At 43.3% G+C, this 26,990-nt stretch overlaps 1 protein-coding gene across 2 annotated transcripts in view; it reads right to left on the bottom strand.

The window, feature by feature from the left end:
- The window catches only part of LOC109896189 (serine/threonine-protein kinase TAO3-like), a 152,559-nt gene that overhangs the window by 61,050 nt on the left and 64,519 nt on the right, over window positions 1–26,990 (bottom strand). For both annotated transcript variants that reach the window (XM_031829673.1, XM_031829674.1), the window contains exons 3-8: window positions 18,094–18,330; window positions 12,454–12,525; window positions 11,651–11,752; window positions 10,149–10,194; window positions 6,648–6,744; window positions 5,808–5,921 (exon numbers count right to left, since the gene is read on the bottom strand). In XM_031829673.1, the coding sequence (XP_031685533.1) occupies window positions 5,808–5,921; window positions 6,648–6,744; window positions 10,149–10,194; window positions 11,651–11,752; window positions 12,454–12,525; window positions 18,094–18,225 (563 nt within the window). In that variant the 5' untranslated portion in view covers window positions 18,226–18,330. The remainder of the gene's footprint in view (window positions 1–5,807; window positions 5,922–6,647; window positions 6,745–10,148; window positions 10,195–11,650; window positions 11,753–12,453; window positions 12,526–18,093; window positions 18,331–26,990) is intronic.

Below are 26,990 nucleotides of genomic sequence, written 5' to 3'. Positions count from 1 at the left end.
GTGTTGTGGTGGTGGTACTGACCAGTAAGGTGTTAGTGTTGTGTTAGGTACTGACCAGTAAGGTGTTAGTGTTGTGGTGGTGGTACTGACCAGCAAGGTGTTAGTGTTGTGTTAGGTACTGACCAGTCAGGTGTTAGTGTTGTGGTGGTGGTGGTGGTACTGACCAGTAAGGTGTTAGTGTTGTGGTGGTGGTACTGACCAGTAAGGTGTTAGTGTTGTGTTAGGTACTGACCAGTCAGGTGTTGGTGGTGGTGGTACTGACCAATCAGGTGTTAGTGTTGTGTTAGGTACTGACCAGTAAGGTGTTAGTGTTGTGGTGGTGGTACTGACCAGTAAGGTGTTAGTGTTGTGGTGCTGGTACTGACCAGTAAGGTGTTCGTGTTGTGTTAGGTACTGACCAGTAAGGTGTTAGTTTTGTGTTAGGTACTGACCAGTAAGGTGTTAGTGTTGTGTTAGGTACTGACCAGTCAGGTGTTAGTGTTGTGTTAGGTACTGACCAGTCAGGTGTTAGTGTTGTGGTGGTGGTACTGACCAGTAAGGTGTTCGTGTTGTGTTAGGTACTGACCAGTAAGGTGTTAGTGTTGTGTTAGGTACTGACCAGTAAGGTGTTAGTGTTGTGTTAGGAACTGACCAGTAAGGTGTTAGTGTTGTGGTGGTGGTACTGACCAGTAAGGTGTTAGTGTTGTGTTAGGTACTGACCAGTAAGGTGTTAGTGTTGTGTTAGGTACTGACCAGTAAGGTGTTAGTGTTGTGGTGGTGGTACTGACCAGTAAGGTGTTAGTGTTGTGGTGGTGGTACTGACCAATCAGGTGTTAGTGTTGTGTTAGGTACTGACCAGTAAGGTGTTAGTGTTGTGGTGGTGGTACTGACCAGTAAGGTGTTAGTGTTGTGGTGGTGGTACTGACCAATCAGGTGTTAGTGTTGTGTTAGGTACTGACCAGTAAGGTGTTAGTGTTGTGGTGGTGGTACTGACCAGTAAGGTGTTAGTGTTGTGGTGGTGGTACTGACCAGTAAGGTGTTAGTGTTGTGGTGGTACTGACCAGTAAGGTGTTAGTGTTGTGTTAGGTACTAACCAGTAAGGTGTTAGTGTTGTGGTGGTGGTACTGACCAGTCAGGTGTTAGTGTTGTGGTGGTGGTACTGACCAGTCAGGTGTTAGTGTTGTGGTGGTGGTACTGACCAGTAAGGTGTTAGTGTTGTGTTAGGTACTAACCAGTAAGGTGTTAGTGTTGTGGTGGTGGTACTGACCAGTAAGGTGTTAGTGTTGTGGTGGTGGTACTGACCAGTCAGGTGTTAGTGTTGTGGTGGTGGTACTGACCAGTAAGGTGTTAGTGTTGTGTTAGGTACTGACCAGTAAGGTGTTAGTGTTGTGGTGGTGGTACTGACCAGTCAGGTGTTAGTGTTGTGGTGGTGGTACTGACCAGTAAGGTGTTAGTGTTGTGGTGGTGGTACTGACCAGTAAGGTGTTAGTGTTGTGTTAGGTACTGACCAGTAAGGTGTTAGTGTTGTGTTAGGTACTGACCAGTAAGGTGTTAGTGTTGTGGTGGTGGTACTGACCAGTAAGGTGTTAGTGTTGTGGTGGTGGTACTGACCAGTCAGGTGTTAGTGTTGTGGTGGTGGTACTGACCAGTAAGGTGTTAGTGTTGTGTTAGGTACTGACCAGTAAGGTGTTAGTGTTGTGGTGGTGGTACTGACCAGTAAGGTGTTAGTGTTGTGGTGGTGGTACTGACCAGTAAGGTGTTAGTGTTGTGGTGGTGGTACTGACCAGTAAGGTGTTAGTGTTGTGTTAGGTACTGACCAGTAAGGTGTTAGTGTTGTGGTGGTGGTACTGACCAGTAAGGTGTTAGTGTTGTGTTAGGTACTGACCAGTAAGGTGTTAGTGTTGTGTTAGGTACTGACCAGTAAGGTGTTAGTGTTGTGGTGGTGGTACTGACCAGTAAGGTGTTAGTGTTGTGTTAGGTACTGACCAGTAAGGTGTTAGTGTTGTGGTGGTGGTACTGACCAGTAAGGTGTTAGTGTTGTGGTGGTGGTACTGACCAGTAAGGTGTTAGTGTTGTGTTAGGTACTGACCAGTAAGGTGTTAGTGTTGTGGTGGTGGTACTGACCAGTCAGGTGTTAGTGTTGTGGTGGTGGTACTGACCAGTAAGGTGTTAGTGTTGTGGTGGTGGTACTGACCAGTAAGGTGTTAGTGTTGTGTTAGGTACTGACCAGTAAGGTGTTAGTGTTGTGTTAGGTACTGACCAGTAAGGTGTTAGTGTTGTGGTGGTGGTACTGACCAGTAAGGTGTTAGTGTTGTGTTAGGTACTGACCAGTAAGGTGTTAGTGTTGTGGTGGTGGTACTGACCAGTAAGGTGTTAGTGTTGTGGTGGTGGTACTGACCAGTAAGGTGTTCGTGTTGTGTTAGGTACTGACCAGTAAGGTGTTAGTGTTGTGGTGGTGGTACTGACCAGTAAGTTGTTAGTGTTGTGTTAGGTACTGACCAGTAAGGTGTTAGTGTTGTGTTAGGTACTGACCAGTAAGGTGTTAGTGTTGTGGTGGTGGTACTGACCAGTCAGGTGTTAGTGTTGTGGTGGTGGTACTGACCAGTAAGGTGTTAGTGTTGTGTTAGGTACTGACCAGTAAGGTGTTAGTGTTGTGTTAGGTACTGACCAGTCAGGTGTTGGTGGTGGTGGTACTGACCAATCAGGTGTTAGTGTTGTGTTAGGTACTGACCAGTAAGGTGTTAGTGTTGTGGTGGTGGTACTGACCAGTAAGGTGTTAGTGTTGTGGTGCTGGTACTGACCAGTAAGGTGTTCGTGTTGTGTTAGGTACTGACCAGTAAGGTGTTAGTTTTGTGTTAGGTACTGACCAGTAAGGTGTTAGTGTTGTGTTAGGTACTGACCAGTCAGGTGTTAGTGTTGTGTTAGGTACTGACCAGTCAGGTGTTAGTGTTGTGGTGGTGGTACTGACCAGTAAGGTGTTCGTGTTGTGTTAGGTACTGACCAGTAAGGTGTTAGTGTTGTGTTAGGTACTGACCAGTAAGGTGTTAGTGTTGTGTTAGGAACTGACCAGTAAGGTGTTAGTGTTGTGGTGGTGGTACTGACCAGTAAGGTGTTAGTGTTGTGTTAGGTACTGACCAGTAAGGTGTTAGTGTTGTGTTAGGTACTGACCAGTAAGGTGTTAGTGTTGTGGTGGTGGTACTGACCAGTAAGGTGTTAGTGTTGTGGTGGTGGTACTGACCAATCAGGTGTTAGTGTTGTGTTAGGTACTGACCAGTAAGGTGTTAGTGTTGTGGTGGTGGTACTGACCAGTAAGGTGTTAGTGTTGTGGTGGTGGTACTGACCAATCAGGTGTTAGTGTTGTGTTAGGTACTGACCAGTAAGGTGTTAGTGTTGTGGTGGTGGTACTGACCAGTAAGGTGTTAGTGTTGTGGTGGTGGTACTGACCAGTAAGGTGTTAGTGTTGTGGTGGTACTGACCAGTAAGGTGTTAGTGTTGTGTTAGGTACTAACCAGTAAGGTGTTAGTGTTGTGGTGGTGGTACTGACCAGTCAGGTGTTAGTGTTGTGGTGGTGGTACTGACCAGTCAGGTGTTAGTGTTGTGGTGGTGGTACTGACCAGTAAGGTGTTAGTGTTGTGTTAGGTACTAACCAGTAAGGTGTTAGTGTTGTGGTGGTGGTACTGACCAGTAAGGTGTTAGTGTTGTGGTGGTGGTACTGACCAGTCAGGTGTTAGTGTTGTGGTGGTGGTACTGACCAGTAAGGTGTTAGTGTTGTGTTAGGTACTGACCAGTAAGGTGTTAGTGTTGTGGTGGTGGTACTGACCAGTCAGGTGTTAGTGTTGTGGTGGTGGTACTGACCAGTAAGGTGTTAGTGTTGTGGTGGTGGTACTGACCAGTAAGGTGTTAGTGTTGTGTTAGGTACTGACCAGTAAGGTGTTAGTGTTGTGTTAGGTACTGACCAGTAAGGTGTTAGTGTTGTGGTGGTGGTACTGACCAGTAAGGTGTTAGTGTTGTGGTGGTGGTACTGACCAGTCAGGTGTTAGTGTTGTGGTGGTGGTACTGACCAGTAAGGTGTTAGTGTTGTGTTAGGTACTGACCAGTAAGGTGTTAGTGTTGTGGTGGTGGTACTGACCAGTAAGGTGTTAGTGTTGTGGTGGTGGTACTGACCAGTAAGGTGTTAGTGTTGTGGTGGTGGTACTGACCAGTAAGGTGTTAGTGTTGTGTTAGGTACTGACCAGTAAGGTGTTAGTGTTGTGGTGGTGGTACTGACCAGTAAGGTGTTAGTGTTGTGTTAGGTACTGACCAGTAAGGTGTTAGTGTTGTGTTAGGTACTGACCAGTAAGGTGTTAGTGTTGTGGTGGTGGTACTGACCAGTAAGGTGTTAGTGTTGTGTTAGGTACTGACCAGTAAGGTGTTAGTGTTGTGGTGGTGGTACTGACCAGTAAGGTGTTAGTGTTGTGGTGGTGGTACTGACCAGTAAGGTGTTAGTGTTGTGTTAGGTACTGACCAGTAAGGTGTTAGTGTTGTGGTGGTGGTACTGACCAGTCAGGTGTTAGTGTTGTGGTGGTGGTACTGACCAGTAAGGTGTTAGTGTTGTGGTGGTGGTACTGACCAGTAAGGTGTTAGTGTTGTGTTAGGTACTGACCAGTAAGGTGTTAGTGTTGTGTTAGGTACTGACCAGTAAGGTGTTAGTGTTGTGGTGGTGGTACTGACCAGTAAGGTGTTAGTGTTGTGTTAGGTACTGACCAGTAAGGTGTTAGTGTTGTGGTGGTGGTACTGACCAGTAAGGTGTTAGTGTTGTGGTGGTGGTACTGACCAGTAAGGTGTTCGTGTTGTGTTAGGTACTGACCAGTAAGGTGTTAGTGTTGTGGTGGTGGTACTGACCAGTAAGTTGTTAGTGTTGTGTTAGGTACTGACCAGTAAGGTGTTAGTGTTGTGTTAGGTACTGACCAGTAAGGTGTTAGTGTTGTGGTGGTGGTACTGACCAGTCAGGTGTTAGTGTTGTGGTGGTGGTACTGACCAGTAAGGTGTTAGTGTTGTGTTAGGTACTGACCAGTAAGGTGTTAGTGTTGTGTTAGGTACTGACCAGTAAGGTGTTAGTGTTGTGTTAGGTACTGACCAGTAAGGTGTTAGTGTTGTGGTGGTGGTACTGACCAGTAAGGTGTTAGTGTTGTGTTAGGTACTGACCAGTAAGGTGTTAGTGTTGTGGTGGTGGTACTGACCAGTAAGGTGTTAGTGTTGTGGTGGTGGTACTGACCAGTAAGGTGTTAGTGTTGTGTTAGGTACTGACCAGTAAGGTGTTAGTGTTGTGTTAGGTACTGACCAGTAAGGTGTTAGTGTTGTTAGGTACTGACCAGTAAGGTGTTAAGTGTTGTGGTGGTGGTACTGACCAGTAAGGTGTTAGTGTTGTGGTGGTGGTACTGACCAGTAAGGTGTTAGTGTTGTGTTAGGTACTGACCAGTAAGGTGTTAGTGTTGTGGTGGTGGTACTGACCAGTAAGGTGTTAGTGTTGTGGTGGTGGTACTGACCAGTAAGGTGTTAGTGTTGTGTTAGGTACTGACCAGTAAGGTGTTAGTGTTGTGTTAGGTACTGACCAGTAAGGTGTTAGTGTTGTGGTGGTGGTACTGACCAGTAAGGTGTTAGTGTTGTGGTGGTGGTACTGACCAGTAAGGTGTTAGTGTTGTGTTAGGTACTGACCAGTAAGGTGTTAGTGTTGTGGTGGTGGTACTGACCAGTCAGGTGTTAGTGTTGTGTTAGGTACTGACCAGTAAGGTGTTAGTGTTGTGTTAGGTACTGACCAGTAAGTTGTTAGTGTTGTGTTAGGTACTGACCAGTAAGGTGTTCCTACGAAGGAGTTGGCAGGAGAAGCTATAGAGGCAGAGCCGAAGTCTGCCAGTTTGACCAGGCCAGGCTCTGTTAGCAGGATGTTTCCAGCTTTTACATCTCTAGAGAGCGCGAGAAAGGGACAACATGGTCAGGGTGGTGGGATATTGTTAGGACACATTATGCAGCCTTTATAAAGGATTTATGAATGCACAAATAAAGACGGACACTGTAAAGTGTTACAATATGTTTGTAGTATACTTCTCTTTCTTTGTTATTTATTTATCTATGATATATATCCAAAAAGCACATGACAGGAGCTCAACTCCAGGAAGAATGTGGTTGAAACGTTGTGAATAACAACTCCAGATTATTAACAAAGACATTTCCTTGAGCACAGAAAACAGTGAGAGAACACTTGTAAAGTCTACTTTTGAGGCATAAAACCTTACAATTCATTTACGAAATTCTGTAGGGAATAATTTTTATTTAAGACATTTTGTCCTCAACTTAAAACATTTTAATCAGTGTCGTAAAACAATGCTTGCCAGAGAATTTAGGGCTTGGGAATTACTACTGTAATAGTGGATGCCTATCCTATTTGTGTATAATAAAAGAGTAACACGTGTCTTTATGGGAGTGTAGTAAAATGATGCGGGCTTCAGCGCGTAATACCATTTTCCGTTAGTGACGTTCAAGAGGGCTTGTTGGAATGCACATGGAACTGAGATAAGGATTGCCAGATATAACCGCTCTGATACAGTTCTCTGAAAACAGACACCACTTATCGTCTCAGCATCAGTTCAAATTTTGTTGTCGAGGAACATTTTAAATGTGGAAACACTCACCTGTGAATCATATTACGGGAATGTAGGTAAGCCAGTCCCTGCAAGGCACCATGGGTTATGGCAGCAATTTCAACCTCTTGGAGCGGTTTCTTATGAACTAGAGAGGATAGAAAAATAAACCAGAAGGGGAAACCGTCAGAGCTATCTAGAGACACAGGGTACAGTAATCTGCCCTTCCTGATTTACACACAGCCACAAACAACCCCAACAGCATCTGCCTATTGGGTAAAGGGTTGGGATATTAGGGTTATAAAACACATTCAGGGCTCTGGTAAAACTTTTAGCCTGGTCCCAGATCTGTTTGTGCCATCTTGCTAACGTAATGACTATAGAGAGGTGTTAAGACAGAGCAAACAGATCTGGAACCAGGCTAGTAGAGCGAAGCCTTGCCAAGGAGTCAAATGGCAAAGTGGAACTACAGTGGAGAACTTTCAACAGCACTTCACACACACACACACCACCATGGTTGTTTAAAATGATATCCATGACAGCCAGGATGGGACACAAACACAAGTGCTATATATATATATATATATATAGAGAGAGAGAGAGAGAGAGATAGATATATATATAAACTCAGCAAAAAAAGAAATGTCCTCTCACTGTCAACTGTGTTTATTTTCAGCAAACTTAACATGTGTAAATATTTGTATGAACATAACAAGATTCAACAGACAAACTGAACAAGTTCCACAGACATGTGACTAACAGAAATTGAATAATGTGTCCCTGAACAAAGAGGGGGTCAAATCAAAAGTATCAGTCAGTATCTGGTGTGGCCACCAGCTGCATTAAGTACTGCAGTGCATCTCCTCCTCATGGACTGCACCAGATTTGCCAGTTCTTGCTGTGAGATGTTACCCCACTCTTCCACCAAGGCACCTGCAAATTCCCAGACATTTCTTGAGGGAATGGCCCTAGCCCTCATCCTCCGATCCAACAGGTCCCAGATGTGCTCAATGGGATTGAGATCCGGGCTCTTTGCTGGCAATGGCAGAACACTGACATTCCTGTCTTGCAGGAAATCCCACACAGAACGAGCAGTATGGCTGGTGGCATTGTCATGCTGGAGGGTCATGTCAGGATGAGCCGGCAGGAAGGGTACCACACGAGGGAGGAGGATGTCTTCCCTGTAACGCACAGCGTTGAGATTGCCTGTAATGACAACAAGCTCAGTCCGATGATGCGGTGACACACCGCCCCCAGACCATGACGGACCCTCCACCTGCAAATCGATCCCCCTCCAGAGTACAGGCCTTGGTGTAACGCTCATTCCTTGTAAGATACACGTGAATCCGACCATCACCCTGGTGAGACAAAACCACGACTCGTCAGTGAAGAGCACTGACGTTGTTGTCGGTGATGTGATGTTTGGTGAGGACCTGCCTTTACAACAGGCCTACAAGCCCTCAGTCCAGCCTCTCTCAGCCTATTGCAGAGAGTCTGAGCACTGATGGAGGGATTGTGCATTCCTGATGTAACTCGGGCAGTTGTTGTTGCCATCCTGTACCTGTCCCGCAGGTGTGATGTTTGGATGTACCGATCCTGTGCAGGTGTTGTTACATGTGGTCTGCCACTGCCAGGACAATCAGCTGTCCGTCCTGTCTTCCTGTAGTGCTGTCTTCGGCGTCTCACAGTATGGACATTGCAATTTATTGCCCTGGCCACATCTGCAGTCCTCATGCCTCCTTGCAGCATGCCTAAGGCATGTTCACACAGATGAGTAGGGACCCTGGGCATCTTTCTTTGGTGTTTTTCAGAGTCAGTAGAAAGGCCTTTTTAGTGTCCTAAGTTTTCATAACTGTGACCTTAATTGACTACCGTCTGTAAGCTGTTGGTGTCTTAACGACCGTTCCACAGGTGCATGTTCATTAATTGTTTATGGTTCATTGAACAAGTATGGGAAACAGTGTTTAACCTTTTTTGATAGGGGGCAGCATTTTCACTTTTGGATGAATAGCGTGCCCAGAGTAAACTGCCTCCTACTCTGTCCCAGGTGCTAATATATGCAATACTATTATTATTATTGGATAGAAAGTTTCTAAAACTGTTTGAATGATGTCTGTGAGTATAACAGAACTCATATGGCAGGCAAAAACCTGAGAAGTGGGATATCTGAGGTTTGTAGTTTTTCAACTCAGCCCCTATTGAAGATACAGTGGGATATTGGTTATGTTGCACTTCCTACGGCTTCCACTAGATGTCAACCGTCTTTAGAAACTGGTTTGAGGATTATACTATAAAGCAGGGGCTCATGAGAGCTGTTTGAGTCAGTGGTCTGGCAGAGTGTCTCAGGCTCCCGACAGAGTTAACTCTCATTCCAGTGCTTTTCTTCAGACATAGGAATTCTCCGGTTGGAACATTATTGATGTTTTATGTTAAAAACATCCTAAAGATTGATTCCATATATCATTTGACTTGTTTCTACGACCTGTAACGAAACTTTGAGTTTTTGTCTGGACGAAGTGCTCACGCCTCATGAAGATGGATTACTGGGCTGAACATGCTAACAACAAGTGGCTATTGTGACATCAATGATGGACTTTATGGAAAAAAAATCTAATCCGGAAGTGACTCAAGTTTTGAAAGCTCTGCGTTCCAATGCATCTCTATTGAGCAGAGAATGGGCTATCAACCAGATTCCTTTTTCTACGTATTCCCCAAGGTGTCTACAGCATTTTGACGTAGTTTCACGCATTTATGTTGAAGAATGAGCGCAAGCGACTATATTGCGTAAGTGGTCACCTGATGGCTCTCAGAGTGATTCCTGCGTAAAATACAGAGGTAGCCATTTTTCCTCTCGGTCCTACTGAAAAGCCAACTGTCCCAGTTGATATATTATCAAATAGATATTTGAAAAACACCTTGAGGATTGATTATAAACAACGTTTGCCATGTTTCTGTCGATATTATGGAGCTAATTTGGAATTTCGTGACCGCAATTTCCGGTCGATTTCTCAGCCAAACGTGAAGAACAAACGGAGCTATTTCGCCTACAAAAATAATATTTTTGGAAAAAAGTAACATTTGCTATCTAACTGGGAGTCTCGTGAGTGAAAACATCCGAAGCTCATCAAAGGTAAATTATATAATTTGATTGCTTTTCTGAATTTCGTGACCAAGGTGCCTACTGCTAGCTGGACATAATGCTATGATAGGCTATCGATAAACTTATACAAATGCTTGTCTTGCTTTGGCTGTAAAGCATATTTTCAAAATCTGAGATGACAGGGTGATTAACAACAGGCTAAGCTGTGTTTCAATATATTTCACTTGTGATTTCATGAATAGGAATATTTTCTAGTAATATTTATGTCCGTTGCGTTATGCTAATTAGTGTCAGATGATGACAACGATCGCGGACACGGGATGGGTAGTTACAACAGGTTTTAATAGATTCATTGAGCACATGCTCCGAAAGCATCCAGCTATTTTCGTTGTGTTTGGATTTTGTAGCCAAAAATGTTCTTTGGATGAGCTGTGTGTGTGTGCACTACTCACCCTCTAGTAAATCTGATGCGGAGCCTAGGCAGTACTCCATCACCAGCTGGAAGAGACAGAGAGAAAGGTCAGAGGTCAGAAGTTAATAACATAAAATTGAAAGAGTGAAGAGAAACAATGTGTGAAAGAATGGTGGAGAGAAAGAGAGAGAGCCTGCCCACAAAATGAGGTGGAAGCTGCACTTCCTAACCTCCTCCCCAATGTATGACCATATTAAAGACACATATTTCACTCAGATAACACAGACCCAGATAGAATTTGAAAGCAAATCAAATGTTGATTAACTCCCATATCTACTGCGTGAAATACCACAGTGTGCCATCACAGCAGCAAGATTTGTGACCTATTGCCACAAGAAAAGGCCAATCGGTGAAGAACAAACACCATTGTAAATACAACCCATATTTATGTTTATTTATTTTCCCTTTGTACTTTAACCATTTGCACATCATTACAACACTGTATAGAGACATAATATAACATTTGAAATGTCTCTATTTTAAGAGTGCAATATTTACTGTTCAATTTTGTTGTTTATTATCTATTTCACTTGCTTTGGCAATGTAAACATATGTTTATTATCTATTTCACTTGCTTTGGCAATGTAAACATATGTTTATTATCTATTTCACTTGCTTTGGCAATGTAAACATATGTTTATTATCTATTTCACTTGCTTTGGCAATGTAAACATATGTTTATTATCTATTTCACTTGCTTTGGCAATGTAAACATATGTTTATTATCTATTTCACTTGCTTTGGCAATGTAAACATATGTTTATTATCTATTTCACTTGCTTTGGCAATGTAAACACATGTTTATTATCTATTTCACTTGCTTTGGCAATGTAAACATATGTTTATTATCTATTTCACTTGCTTTGGCAATGTAAACATATGTTTATTATCTATTTCACTTGCTTTGGCAATGTAAACATATGTTTATTATCTATTTCACTTGCTTTGGCAATGTAAACATATGTTTATTATCTATTTCACTTGCTTTGGCAATGTAAACATATGTTTATTATCTATTTCACTTGCTTTGGCAATGTAAACATATGTTTATTATCTATTTCACTTGCTTTGGCAATGTAAACATATGTTTATTATCTATTTCACTTGCTTTGGCAATGTAAACATATGTTTATTATCTATTTCACTTGCTTTGGCAATGTAAACATATGTTTATTATCTATTTCACTTGCTTTGGCAATGTAAACATATGTTTATTATCTATTTCACTTGCTTTGGCAATGTAAACATATGTTTATTATCTATTTCACTTGCTTTGGCAATGTAAACATATGTTTATTATCTATTTCACTTGCTTTGGCAATGTAAACATATGTTTATTATCTATTTCACTTGCTTTGGCAATGTAAACATATGTTTATTATCTATTTCACTTGCTTTGGCAATGTAAACATATGTTTCCCATGCTAATAAAGACTATAGAACTGAATTGAAATTGATGCAGCTCTGCCACAGTCCACTGACCCAGGCAGTGTTATCTTTCAAGTAGCAGCCTTTATACTCAATGGTGTTTGGGTGGTGCAGCTGCTCCAAAAACTTGACCTCCTTGATGATGTCCTGCCATTTCTGAGGAGAAAAGGAAGGAGAGGGAGAGAAGGAGTTTATGGATAGGTCAGTTACAATTACACAAGAGAGGAGTTTGAACTTAACCTTTGACCCCAATCCTAACATAAATGTCAACACAAGGCCTTGTGGATCCCAGGGAATGTTGAACCTCTGTTACAATGCCTGATATGTGACCGTTCGAAAGGCCAGGTTGTGAGTTCAAAGATAGTGAGTTGTGACCATCCTAATGTCCATAGGGAAGGAGTGTTGTCCATGGAAAGTTGAACCTCTGTTTCAAGGACTGAGGTGTGACTGATAAAGCAGACAGTGGGAATGAGTTCCAAGTAAGTTAGTGCCGTTTCAAAGCCTGAGGCATGACCATTCTAGTTTGAGTTTAAAGTGAGACGTGACCATCTGTGGTCAGAGTGACTTCTGAGCGAGTGAGAGCTGGCCAGGGAATGTTTAACCTTAGATGTGACTGTTATAGTGGACACACTGAGTGACTCGGTTTGGCCAGTATAGCAACCAGTGAGTGACTTCAGAGTGAGTTGGCTGGTTGGTTTGGCCAGGATAGCAGCCAATGAGTGACTTCAGCGTGAGTTGGCTGGTTGGTTTGGCCAGGGTAGCAGTCAATGAGTGACTTCAGAGTGAGTTGGCTGGTTGGTTTAGCCAGTATAGCAGTCAGTGAGTGACTTTAATGTGTGTTGGAGTTGTACTCTCACCTCGGTGGTCTGTTTGCCATTGTAGGACATCTTCTTGATGGCCACCACCTCTTTGGAGTAGGAGTTTCTGGCCTATAGGAGAGAGACAAGGGAGGGTGTGAGTGAGAACGAGACAGAGAGAGAGAGAGATGGGGGGTGTGAGTGAGAACAAGACGGTGTGAGTGAGAACGAGACAGAGAGAGAGAGAGAGAGATGGGGGGTGTGAGTGAGAACGAGACAGAGAGAGAGAGACAAGGGAGGGTGTGAGTGAGAACGAGACAGAGAGAGAGAGAGATGGGGGTGTGAGTGAGAACACGACAGAGAGAGAGAGATGTGGGGTGTGAGTGAGAACGAGACAGAGAGAGAGAGAGACGGGGGGGTGTGAGTGAGAACGAGACAGAGAGAGAGAGAGAGAGAGAGATGGGGGGTGTGAGTGAGAACGAGACAGAGAGATAGAGAGACGGGGGGGGGTGTGAGTGAGAACGAGACAGAGAGAGAGAGACGGGAGGGTGTGAGTGAGAATGAGAGCATGAGACAGAGACACACACACAGAGAGAGAGAGCGAGAGAGAGCGAGAGAGAGCGAGAGAGCGAGGAATGGGAGGGTGGATGTGAGAACAGGCATCTCTATATAAATACACCACAGTGGTATGAATACCGGATATGGGCTCATCTTTTATAGAGCCGTCATCAGTACTAAAACCCACTAGGAACGACCATCATTTGTTAACCAGATTGTGCTGCAGTTCACATTTAGTAAATTACTAGTAGTAAGTGAATAGTCCTTGCCAGAGTCAATTCATTTGCAAACCCAAATGGAGCACTTGACATTCAATTCAATAAGTATCTGAAACATAGACAGCTGGCTAGCATCCAGTTGGAGTCTAAAAGCTGGTACAAATGGGTCAAATTATAGTGATACATCTTTATACAGTTAGAAGCCAGTTTATTAGGTACACCACCCCCATAAAAAAAAATGGTTTGCGCCTAAAGACAGTCACATGACCGTGGCTTGCTACATAAAGCAAGTAGACAGGCAATCAGTAACTGTTTGACTGAAAGTTAAAATGGGAAAAATGAGTGAACTAAGTGACTTTGTGCGTGGTATGATGGTTGGTGCCAGACACACCAGTGCCAGTAGCCTCCAGTGCTTTTCCACAGTGTCTAGGATCTACTGAGAATGGAGCGACAAAACAAAAAACATCCAGTCAGCGGCAGTCCTGTGGGACAAAACAGCTGCTTGATGGACGTTGAAGGAGAATGGGAAGAATCGCTAACAGCCACAAACAGGTCAATCACAGCACAGTACAACAGTGGTGTGCAAAACGGCATCTCGGAAACACATTACTCGTCGGTCCTTGTCACGGATGGGCTTATGCACAGGACAACCACACCGGGGTTTATTCATATCAGCTAAAAACAAGAAGAAGCAGCTCCAGTGGGCACATGATCACCAACACTGGACAATTGAAAAGTGGAAAAACATTGCCTGGTGCTTGTTGCTTCATGCTGATGGCAGAGTCTAGATTGGGCATAAGCAGCATGAGTCCATGGCCCCATCCTGCCTGGTGTCAACAATACATGCTGGTCTTGATGGTGTAATGGTGTGGGGAGTGTTTTCCTGGCACAAGTTAGGTCCCTGGATACCATTTGAGAAATGTTTCCACGCCCCAAAGAATTCAGGCTGTTCTGGAGGAAAAAGGTAGTCCGATCAGGTACTAGATGGGTGTACCTAACAAACTGACTGATGACTCTGGGTCAAATGAGAACAAACTGGAAACAATAATCAACTGTCTCTCTTCATTGACATCTCCACTTAAGGAGTTACTGAACAAATACGAAAGTACAGATTTTAACATCACAGGAAACTCCCTCGAGTTGAGATATGAGCATAGAGGAAACAGGCTGTTCTTCAGCTAGAAGCTAGGTACAGTACTTAACCTGCTGGTGGCCCATCTACACACAGTAAGAACGTCATTACAGTCTCTGCCCCTCGGCATGGCTGAATTTTAGAGAACATTTTAGAGGCCCCCCTCTTGGCGGTGTAGAGAAATATTTGAATTTAAGCCAAATTCCTGCAATTCTACACATTTCTCCATGGAGCTGAGAGAAATGTTTGCAGTTTTAAAGATCATTTCCTATGCATTTTGCCATGGCTTATGTGGTTATTTTTCTCAAAAATTAGATTAAATGACACTACCGTTCAAAAGTTTGGGGTCACTTACAAATGTCCTTGTTTTGAAAGAAAAGCACATTTTTTGGTCCATTAAAATAACAAAATTGATCAGAATTACAGTGTAGACATTATTAATGTTGTAAATTACTATTGTAGCTGGAAACGGCAGATTCTTTATGGAATACCTACTATTTAATAAAGCTGCCAGTTGAGGACTTGTGAGGCGTCTGTTTCTCAAACTAGACACTAATGTACTTGCTCTGTTGTGCACCGGGGCCTCCCACTCCTCTTTCTATTCTGGTTAGAGACAGTTTGCTCTGTTCTGTGAAGGGAGTAGTACACAGCGTTGTACAAGATCTTCCGTTTCTTGGCAATTTCTCGCATTGAATAGCCTTCAGTTCTCAGAACAAGAATAGACTGAAGAGTTTCAGAAGAAAGTCCTTTGTTTCTGGCCATTTTGAGCCTGTAATCGAACCAACAAATTCTGATGCTCCAGATACTCAACTAGTCTAAAGAAGACCAGTTTTATTGCTTCTTTAATCAGACAACAGTTTTCAGCTGTGCTAACATAAATGCAAAAGGGTTTTATAATGATCAATTAGCCTTTTAAAATGATAAACTTGGATTAGCTAACACAACGTGCCATTGTAACACAGGAGAGATGGTTGCTGATAATGGGCCTCTGTACGCCTATGTAGAAATTTCATAAGAAATCTGCCGTTTCCAGCTACAATAGTCATTTATAACATTAACAATGTCTACACTGCATAGCCGGGTAGCCTAGTGGTTAGAGCGTTGGACTAGTAACCGGAAGGTTGCAAGTTCAAATCCCTGAGCTGAGAAGGTACAAATCTGTTGTTCTGCCCCTGAACAGGCAGTTAACCTACTGTTCCTAGGCAGTCATTGAAAATAAGAATTTGTTCTTTACTGACTTGCCTAGTTAAATAAAGGTAAAATAAAAAAATTGAAAATTTATGAACCAACTAAAAACTTGTTTTTATTTCAAAAACAAGGACATTTCTCTAAGTGACCCCAAACTTTTGAACAGTAGTGTATATACTGCTATATTCATTGTTTTTGGACTTTGCAATTCTCCTTGACTGTCTAGCTCTTATTTTGGTGATTGTTAGTTCTGATAGATTTTCTACATATAGTGCCTTTGGAAAGTATATAGACCCCTTGACTTTTTCCACATGTTGTTACATTACAGCTTTATTCTTAACTGGATTTTTTTATTTTTAACTCAGCAATCTACACAGAAAACCCCATAATATTTAAACTCCCCAAATACAGGTGTGCCAAGCTTTAGCATCATATCCAAGAAGACTCAATGCTGTAATCCAGACAAGAATTGCTGCCAAATGTGCTTCAACAAAGTACTGAGTAAATGGTCTGAAAACTTACGTAAATGTGATATTTCCGTTTAAAATTTTTAATAAATTAGCAAAAACAGTTATTGCTTTGTCTTTATGGGGTATTGTGTGTAGATTGATGAGGATTTTTTAAAATCCATTTTAGAATAAGACTAATGTAACAAAAACGTGGAACAGGTCAAGGGGTCTGAATATTTTCCATATGCACTGTATGTTATATTTGTTTTAAGACATTGAAGTTTACACTGAAAGCATTTTATTTTTTTATACTGTTTGGATTGAAGCGACCTGAAAAAAACATTGTTGGCCAGCCCAATAATTTCAATGGCAGAAAAATCCCTGTAAAACTAGCTAAAACTCTCAATAAACTATTATTGTGGATCACAGACAGCTGGGTAGAGAAGTGTGTCAATGACCACAATAAAGGCACAAGGATTTCATCATAGTCAGGCACATCAGCTAGACAGACTGACCACCTCATCCTCATGCAGTGGGGTTTGGTGACATGGTACTTTTGCCATAAAAATTTAATTACTAGAACAGGATAAAATATTTTTTTGACTGGAACACTTAAAAGGGTTCATCTGGGATTGGCACATGCATTTCTGGACTTTTAAATGAATGATACATAGCCATTGACCTCTGTTGTTTTTCAAATCTCAGATTGCCGCTTTAAAATAACAGTACATTGTTGTAATTCTATTTCTGTAGCCTTGTCTGGTCGATGACTGGACTCAGAAGAGCAGTAATGCCTGCCAACCCAGGTCCAGTAAAATATCCTGCACTACTATCAAAAGAACAGTGTCAAGGGAGACAATAAAAAGGCACCAGGACTCTATAGTAAGCCATATCAGCCAGACTGCTAGGCTGACATTGAGTCCTGTAGCCTTGTGTGAAAATGACTGGATTCTATGTAGTAGTAATGCCCTACTATCTATCCACCCATCCATCGCCAGATGTCCTCGCCACATAACCCACAAAACAGCTATCTTAGAAGGAAAGGCTTCCGAGTGTGCCTTTTCTCCACCAGCCTTGAATCTGGAGAGGCTGAGGGAGGGGAGGGGAGGAGAGGAGAGGGATGCGAAGGAGAGAGTAGGAGAGGGATGGGGAGGAGAGGGATGGGTAGGTGAATGGAGGAGGAGTTGGAGGAGGAAAGGTGAATGGAGGTTGAGAAGAGAAAAGGGAGGAGAGAGGTAGAGGGAAGGGAGGAGAGGGGTAGATGGAAGGGAGGGGTAGAGGGAAGGGAGGAGAGAGAAGGGAGGAGGGGATTGGAGGGGAGGAGAGGGGTAGAGGGAAGGGAGGAGAGAGAAGGGAGGAGAGGGGTAGAGAGAAGGGAGGAGAGGGGTAGAGGGAAGGGGGAGAGAGAAGGGAGGAGAGGGGTAGAGGGAAGGGGGAGAGGGAATGGAGGAGAGGGGTAGAGGGAAGGGGGAGAGAAAAGGGAGGAGAGGGGTAGAGGGAAGGGGGAGAGAGAAGGGAGGAGAGGGGGAGAGATAAGGGAGGAGAGGGGTAGAGGGAAGGGGGAGAGAGAAGGGAGGAGAGGGGTAGAGGGAAGGGGGTAGAAGGGAGGAGAGGGAAGGAGGTAGAGAGAAAGGAGGAGAGGGGTAGAGGGAAGGGAGGAGGGAGAAGGGAGGAGAGAAGGGAGGAGAGGGATAGAGGGAAGGAGGTAGAGAGAAGGGAGTAGAGGGGTAGAGGGAAGTGATGAGGAGAAGGATGGAGGGATTGGTGCTGGCAGACTCGTCCTCTCTCTCCCAGCGTTGCTTTAGAATCAAAGGCTTTGTGTCATTAGTGACAACCAGATAAAGAAACGCAGCATAGAAACTTAACGGAAATGGCAGCAGAGAGTTAATATCAGACAACCTTGAGAAAGTGTGTGATCTTGTCCCTGGACTCTGACATAGCCACAGACTAACATCAACCACAAAATGAATAGAGTATACTCTAGCCATGCCAGCTAGTTCTGTGTAATAGTAGAGCCAATGCTACTCTTTCAAGAGTATAACCCCTACTATTACTTTATCACTACTAGCCTCCTATCTGGAGCGGCACTAGAGCTAAGTTGATGTGCACGTCTCCCACCCAGAACCTGTATACGTCAGGATCTCAGTTCACGTACAAAGTAGACAGCCCCGAAGCTGCCATGGCCGATCTCGTGGAGGTCACAGAAGACTTCCTCTGGGTCATCTTTGAAGAAGAGGTCGGCCTGTTCCGGGTCCTTTGGCACTCCCTTCCGCGTGGACGAGGGCATGGTGGGTGGGCGGGTGGGTGCTAGACGGTACCGTGGTTACCGCGGTGTTCCACCTCACTGCAGCTCCTCCTCCTCATCCACACGCCCCGCATTCACCATAGCAACCTGGATGGAACACAAACGCACACGTTTGAGAGGGAGTAAGGCCAACACACAACAAAGAGCTGACATGTAGTGTATCAGTTTGGTGTATTCATATGATCGCTTCACAACATGACTTGTCAACTAAATGGACAATAGAGCGTTTCGAGATGACATTTACCAACCAGGACCTACAGGATAAACATGCAGAAACATACACACAGCTCAAAACACCTGATTCGGTACCAACCGCTGTCTACAACCGTATCCTACTCATCACCATTTAACGTATGTGCGTTGGTCACGTGGACAGTTGGCAGGGTAGAGGAAAGGGAAGGAGACGGTCATGCTCACTATCTCGTCCTGCTGTTCAACCATGCAGAAAATCACACTCTCACACACACACACACAGAGAGGACAGCTGCAGCCGCTCGCTGTGAGTCATTGGTGCATCACTTCCACACACAAACACACAGAGAGAGAATAGAGAGGGCCACGTGATCACACACACGTAGGCTTGGGCGATATACTGTTTCGATATTCTGTTTATACCGTATAACGGAGTATTTCCAAATACTGACCATATGATTTCCAATACCGTAAAAAATATTAAATATAGATATAGTATTTTTTGTATTTTTTTTTTGTGATGGGAATAACTTATGCGGAGGCTGCCTGAGTCCATGCTACGCCACTGCTTATAAACTACAACTATAAGAAATCTAAGATGTATCAAATGATATCTAGTTCAGGGCTCTAGCTATGCATTAAATGGTTTGGTAACTTTCTAGCGACAATGCCTTGCAAAAGTATTCACCCACCTCTGTGTTTTCCCTATTTTGTTGCATTACAATCTGTAATTTACTTGGATTATATTTGGATTTCATGTAATGGACATACACAAAATCAAGTTTTCAGTTTTTTTTGTCTTATTTCTTAGTCTTATTTTTTGCATCTTCAAAGTGGTAGGCATGTTGTTTAAAACAAATTATACAAGCCCCTCAAAAATCAATTTTAATTCCGGGCAACAAAATAGGACATACATACAACATATAAAGTGGTCCCATGTTCCATGAGCTGAAATAAAATACCAGAATTTTTCACAAAAAGCTTACTTCTCTCAAATGTTGTGCACAAATTTGTTTACATCCCTGTAAGCGAGCGTTTCTGCTTGCCAATATAAACCATCCACCTGACAGGTGTGGCACATCAAGAAGCTGATTAATCAGAATGTATCATTCCACAGGTGCACCTTGTGCGGGGAACAATAAAGGCCACTAAAATGTGCAGTTTTGTCACAACATGATGACACAGATGTCTCAAGTTGAGGGAGCGTGCAATTGGCATGCTGATTGCAGGAATGTCCACCAGAGTTGTTGCCAGAGAATTTAAACTACCATAAGGCGCTTCTAACATTGTTTTAGAGAATTTGGCAGTATGTCCAACCGGCCTCACAACCGCAGACAATGTGTAATGCGTTGTGCGGGCGAGCGGTTTACTGATGTCAGCATTGTGAACAGAGTGCCCCATGGTGGCAGTGGGGTTATGGTATGGCCAGTTATAAGCTACAGACAACGAACACAATTACATTTTATCAATGGCAATTTGAATGCACAGAGATACTGTGACGAGATCCTGAGGCCCATTGTCGTGCCATTCATCCGCCGGCCTCACCTCATGTTTCAGCATGATAATTCACGGCCCAATGTCACAAGGATCTGTACACAATTCCTAGAAGCTGAAAATGTCCCAGTTCTTCCATGGCCTGCATACTCACCAGACATGTCACCCATTGAGCATGTTTGGGATGTGTACGACAGCGTGTTCCAGTTCCCACCAATATCCAGCAACTTTGCACAGCCATTGAAGAGGAGTGGGAAATCATTCCACGTCACAATCAACAACCTAATCAACTTTATGCATGAGGCAAAAGGTGGTCACACCAGATACTGAAAGGTTCACAACCCTACTTTTTTTTTTAAAGGTACACTACATGACCAAATGTATGTAGACACCTGCTCATCGAACATCCGATTCCAAAATTATGAGCATCATTATGGAGTTGGTCCCCCTTTTGCTGCTATAACAGACTCCACTCTTCTGGGAAGGCTTTCCACTAGATGTTGGAACATTGCTGAGGGGACTTGCTTCCATTCAGCCAAAAGAGCATTAGTGAGGTCGGGCACTGATGTTGGGCGATTAGGCCTGGCTCGCAGTCAGCATTCCAATTCATCCCGAAGGTGTTCGATGGGGTTGAGGTCAGGGCTCTGCGCAGGCCTGTCAAGTTCTTACACACCGATCGACAAAACATTCCTGTATGGACCTCACTTTTTGCACAAGGGCATTGTCATACTGAAACAGGAAATGGCCTTCCCCAAACTGTTGCCACAAAGTTGGAAGGCCAGAATCGTCTAGAATGTATGCTGTAGCGTTAAGAGGCCTAGCCCGAACTATGAAAAATAGCCACTGATCATTATTCCTCCTCCACCAAATCTGACAGTTGGCAGTATGCATTGGGGCAGGTAGCATTCTCATGGTTTCTGTCAAATCCAGGTGAAGTGTGATTCATTACTCCGGAGTCCAATGGCGGCATTTCCAAACCCAGACAAACAGTTGTTGTGCTGACGTTGCTTCCAGAGGCAGTTTGGAACTCGGTAGTGAGTTCGAAGACAGACCGTTTCTGCACCCATCAGTACTCGGTGGTCCCGTTCTGTGATCTTATGTAGCCTACAACCTCGCGGCTGAGCTGTTGTTGCTCCTAGACGTTTCCACTTCACAATAAAATGACTTACAGTTTACCGGGGCAGTGCTAGCAGGGCAGGAATTTGATATACTGACTTGCTGGAAAGGTGGCATCCTATGACGGTGCCATGTTGAAAGTCACTGAGCTCTTCAGTAAGCCCATTTTACTGCCAATGTTTGTCTATTGAGTTTGCATGGTTGTGTGCTCGATTTTATACACCTGTCAGCAATGTGTGTGGCTGAAATAGCATAATGCACTCATTTGAAGGGGTGTACATATACTTGTGTATATATAGTGTATCTGTAATCAACAGATGCATATCTGTATACCCAGTCATGTGAAATCCATAGATTAGGGCCTAATTCATTCATTTATAATTGCCTGATTTCCTTATATGAACTCTGTCAAATCCTTGAAATTGTTGCTTTTATATTTTTTGTTCAGTATACATAGCGCCCCTTGTGTGCACTTCCAGTAATACCATATACCTCGGTATGGTACAGAAACACTATGAACATCTCCATACCGCTCAACCCTACACACACAGCGAGTGTAGCCAGGCAGAGACAGTCACAGACAATGATCATCATCATAATTCTCATGAGCTTCATCTTAGAGGTATTCATTGTTTTCAGATACAATGTGTCATATCAAACAATCTACTGTTCAAAAAGGCATGGCCATATTTGTTCCTTTTTCACATGAAAGGCATGGAATGACACGGATTATGTAGAACCTTCGGAACAATGGTGTGTTCCGTGTGGTACATGCAGACTTGGCTTCCTGCCTGACTTCTTATCTAGCTCTACAATGACATAGACAGTTCATTATGTTCTCATGCTAACTAACTGTAGTGTGGTTGAGGTATTTCTCCTGAGCCGCAGCAGACCCTCTCTGAGCTGGTTACCACACCTCAGACGACACTGACTATTTGGTAGGAAACAGTGTGAATAACCTATAAATAATGGATGACAAGCCTGGTTACAGGGGTTCTAATGTGCAAGCTACAATACTGTACATTGTGTTGTACTCTTGGTATTCCATCATTGTCTTTAACTAAAGTTCAGTTCTCACATACATTATCATTGCTACGTAATACCCGTGATAAACATGGGTTGAAACATTAAAAAACAAACATGAATTGGTTCCACCATTGATGTTAGTAATGGGTGAACTACTGCCAATTTATCACAGTTCAGGATCAAGATTCATCACAGTTCAGGGTCAAGATTTCTCCATGTGTTCTGGATGCCATGTCTCTGGCTGGACTGGAGAAAATTATAGACACAGAACAATAAATACACCCGTAAGCTATAGATAAACTACAAGCCTTCATTGACCCATCCGACGTATGCCAACAGGGAAAACACAGTGTGTGTGTGTGTGTAAGCCATGTTTTGTTTCCATTTACCCCAAATCCATGTAAAGCATTTCAAGTGTGTGTGTGTGTGTGTGTGTGTGTGTGTGTGTGTGTGTGTGTGTGAGTGTCTCCCTCTTCATTGCATCATCCCAGTCTGTCTCCACTCCCCCCCCCCCCACTCAATCTGAATACACAGTTTACACCAGATAAAAGAACAGAGAGAGAGAGGGTTGGGGGGGAGAAGAGAATAGAGGTTGAGTGAGAGGGATGAGAAAGAGAACAGAGAAATTAAGAGAATAAAGAGATGAACAGAGAGAGAGAGAGAGAGATGGGTCAGGGATAGATAGAAGGATAGAGGGTCAGGGATAGATAGAAGGATAGAGGGTCGGAGATAGATAGAAGGATAGAGGGTTGGAGATAGATAGAAGGATAGAGGGTCGGAGATAGATAGAAGGATAGAGGGTCAGGGATAGATAGAAGGATAGACGGTCAGAGATAGATAGAAGGATAGAGGGTCAGAGATAGATAGAAGGATAGAGGGTCAGGGATAGATAGAAGGATAGAGGGTCCGAGATAGATAGAAGGATAGAGGGTCAGAGATAGATAGAAGGATAGAGGGTCGGAGATAGATAGAAGGATAGAGGGTCAGAGATAGATAGAGGGATAGAGGGTCAGGGATAGATAGAAGGATAGAGGGTCAGGGATAGATAGAAGGATAGAGGGTCAGAGATAGATAGAATGATAGAGGGTTGGAGATAGAAGGATAGAGATAGATAGAAGGATAGAGGGTCAGAGATAGATAGAAGGATAGAGGGTCGGAGATATATAGAAGGATAGAGGGTCGGAGATAGAGATTTGCTTCCAAACACCCAGCGCGCCCTAGACCTTCTGTCTGAGGACCAACTAGGTTCACCTAGCCACATAATAATACACACAGGCACAAACAACCTGAGAGCACAGCAGGAAAGTGTGGCCACAGCACTGAAGGGAGATATTGAAAAAGCTTCTTCTACTTCCCCAAACGCACAAGTGGTTATCTCCACCCTGCTACCACGAAAAGACTTCCACAATACAGCAGGTAATTCATTTTTTAATTTATACCTTTATTTAACTAGGCAAGTCAGTTAAGAACACATTCTTATTTTCAATGACGGCCTAGGAATGGTGGGTTAACTGCCTCATTCAGGGGCAGAACGACAGATTTTCACCTTGTCAGCTCAAGGGATCCAATCTTGCAACCTTACAGTTTATTGTTCAACGCAATAACCACCTGCCTCTCTCTCTGCACTCCACAAGGAGACTGCCTGTTACACGAATGCAGTAAGCCAAGGTAAGTTGCTAGCTAGCATTAAACTTATAAAAAACAATCAATCATAATCACTAGTTAACTACACATGGTTGATGATATTACTAGATATTATCTAGCGTGTCCTGCGTTGCATATAATCTGACTGAGCATACAAGCATACAAATATCTAAGTATCTGACTGAGCGGTGGTGGGCAGAAGCAGGCGCGTAAACATTCATTCAAACTGCACTTTCGAGCGTTTTGCCAGCAGCTCTTCGTTGTGCATCAAGCATTGCGCTGTTTATGACTTCAAGCCTATCAACTCCCGAGATGAGGCTGGTGTAACCGAAGTGAAATGGCTAGCTAGTTAGCGCGCGCTAATAGAGGTTCAAACGTCGCTCGCTATGAGCCTTTTAGTAGTTGTTCCCCTTGCTCTGCATGGGTAACGCTGCTTCGATGGTGGCTGTTGTCGTCGTGTTGCTGGTTCGAGCTATACTGTTACACTGGCAATACTAAAATGCCTATAAGAACATCCAATAGTCAAAGGTTAATGAAATACAAATGGTATAGAGGGAAATAGTCCTATAATTCCTATAATAACTACAACCTAAAACTTCTTACCTGGGAATATTGAAGACTGATGTTAAAAGGAACCACAAGCTTTCATATGTTCTCATGGTCTGAGCAAGGAACTGAAACGTTAGCTTTCTTACATGGCACATATTGCACTTTTACTTTCTTCTCCAACACTTTGTTGTTTTATTATTTACTTGAGGCTAAATTTATTTTATTGATGTATTATATTAAGTTAAAATAATAAACAAATCAAAGAAATCGGACGATTAATCGGTATCGGCTTTTTTGGCCCTCCAAAAATCGGTATCGGTATTAAAAAATCATAATCGGTCGACCTCTAATCCAGACCACAGCACTCCCAGCCACATCCACACGCCCACCCCAACCAATCAACACCCCCCCACGTCAACCATGCCCACACCCCATTTAGGCCCCCTCAGATCAGACCTATGCCCAGACCTCAATCCTTTCCAGGCCCAGGGACATGTACTAGTCTGTGGCGACCTAAATGCCAGAACTGGCCAAGAACCTGACACCCTCAGCACACAGGGGGACAAACACCTGCCTGGAGATGACAGCATTCCCTCCCCCATATGATCCCAAGGCACAACTATGACAACATAACCAACAAAAATGGGTCACAACTCCTGCAGCTCTGTCGCACGCTGGGTATGTACATTGTCAAGGTACACATATAGCTCATCTCTTGGCAGCAGTACTGTAGACTACTTTTGTGACTAGGGGGCAGTATTTTCATTATTGGAAAAATAACGTACCCAAAGTAAACAGGATATTTTGTTAGGACAAGATGCTAGAATAAGCATATAATTGACAGCTTAGGATAGAAAACACTCTAAAGTTTCCAAAACGGTAAAACTATACTGAGCAAATGTCAAATTGGCTTTTTATCGTACAACAGACCATGTATTCACCCTGCACACCCTAATTGACAACCAAACAAACCAAAACAAAGGCTAAGTCTTCTCATGCTTTGTTGATTTCAAAAAACCTTAGACTCAATTTGGCATGAGGCTCTGCTATACAAATTGATGGAAAGTGGTTTTGGGGGTAAAACATACAACATTATCAAATCCATGAACACAAACAACAAGTGTGCGGTTAAAATTGAAAAAAAAAACACACATTTCTTCCCCAGGGCCGTGGGGTAAGACAGGGATGCAGCTTAAGCCCCACCCTCTTCAACATATACAGTGCCTTGCGAAAGTATTTGGCCCCCTTGAAATTGCAACCTTTTGCCACATTTCAGGCTTCAAACATAAATATATAAAACTCAATTTTTTTGTGAAGAATCAACAACAAGTGGGACACAATCATGAAGTGGAACGACATTTATTGGATATTTCAAACTTTTTTAACAAATCAAAAACTGAAAAATTGGGCGTGCAAAATTATTCAGCCCCTTTACTTTCAGTGCAGCAAACTCTCTCCAGAAGTTCAGTGAGGATCTCTGAATGATCCAATGTTGACCTAAATGACTAATGATGATAAATACAATGCACCTGTGTGTAATCAAGTCTCCGTATAAATGCACCTGCACTGTGATAGTCTCAGAGGTCCGTTAAAAGCGCAGAGAGCATCATGAAGAACAAGGAACACACCAGGCAGGTCCGAGATACTGTTGTGAAGAAGTTTAAAGCTGGATTTGGATACAAAAAGATTTCCCAAGCTTTAAACATCCCAAGGAGCACTGTGCAAGCGATAATATTCAAATGGAAGGAGTATCAGACCACTGCAAATCTACCAAGACCTGGCCCTCCCTCTAAACTTTCAGCTCATACAAGGAGAAGACTGATCAGAGATGCAGCCAAGAGGCCCATGATCACTCTGGATGAACTGCAGAGATCTACAGCTGAGGTGGGAGACTCTGTCCATAGGACAACAATCAGTCGTATATTGCACAAATCTGGCCTTTATGGAAGAGTGGCAAGAAGAAAGCCATTTCTTAAAGCTTTCCATAAAAAGTGTAGTTTAAAGTTTGCCACAAGCCACCTGGGAGACACACCAAACATGTGGAAGAAGGTGCTCCGGCCAGATGAAACCAAAATTGAACTTTTTGGCAACAATGCAAAACGTTATGTTTGGCGTAAAAGCAACACAGCTCATCACCCTGAACACACCATCCCCACTGTCAAACATGGTGGTGGCAGCATCATGGTTTGGGCCTGCTTTTCTTCAGCAGGGACAGGGAAGATGGTTAAAATTGATGGGAAGATGGATGGAGCCAAATACAGGACCATTCTGGAAGAAAACCTGATGGAGTCTGCAAAAGACCTGAGACTGGGACGGAGATTTGTCTTCCAACAAGACAATGATCCAAAACATAAAGCAAAATCTACAATGGAATGGTTTAAAAATAAACATATCCAGGTATTAGAATGGCCAAGTCAAAGTCCAGACCTGAATCCAATCGAGAATCTGTGGAAAGAACTGAAAACTGCTGTTCACAAATGCTCTCCATCCAACCTCACTGAGCTCGAGCTGTTTTGCAAGGAGGAATGGGGAAAAATTTCAGTCTCTCGATGTGCAAAACTGATAGAGACATACCCCAAGCGACTTACAGCTGTAATCGCAGCAAAAGGTGGCGCTACAAAGTATTAACTTAAGGGGGCTGAATAATTTTGCACGCCCAATTTTTCAGTTTTTGATTTGTTAAAAAAGTTTGAAATATCCAATAAATGTCGTTCCACTTCATGATT

Source organism: Oncorhynchus kisutch, linkage group LG8 (genome assembly GCF_002021735.2).
Source record: "Oncorhynchus kisutch isolate 150728-3 linkage group LG8, Okis_V2, whole genome shotgun sequence".
Lineage (NCBI taxonomy): Eukaryota > Metazoa > Chordata > Actinopteri > Salmoniformes > Salmonidae > Oncorhynchus > Oncorhynchus kisutch.
This window is presented reverse-complemented; position numbering and strand designations above follow the sequence as displayed.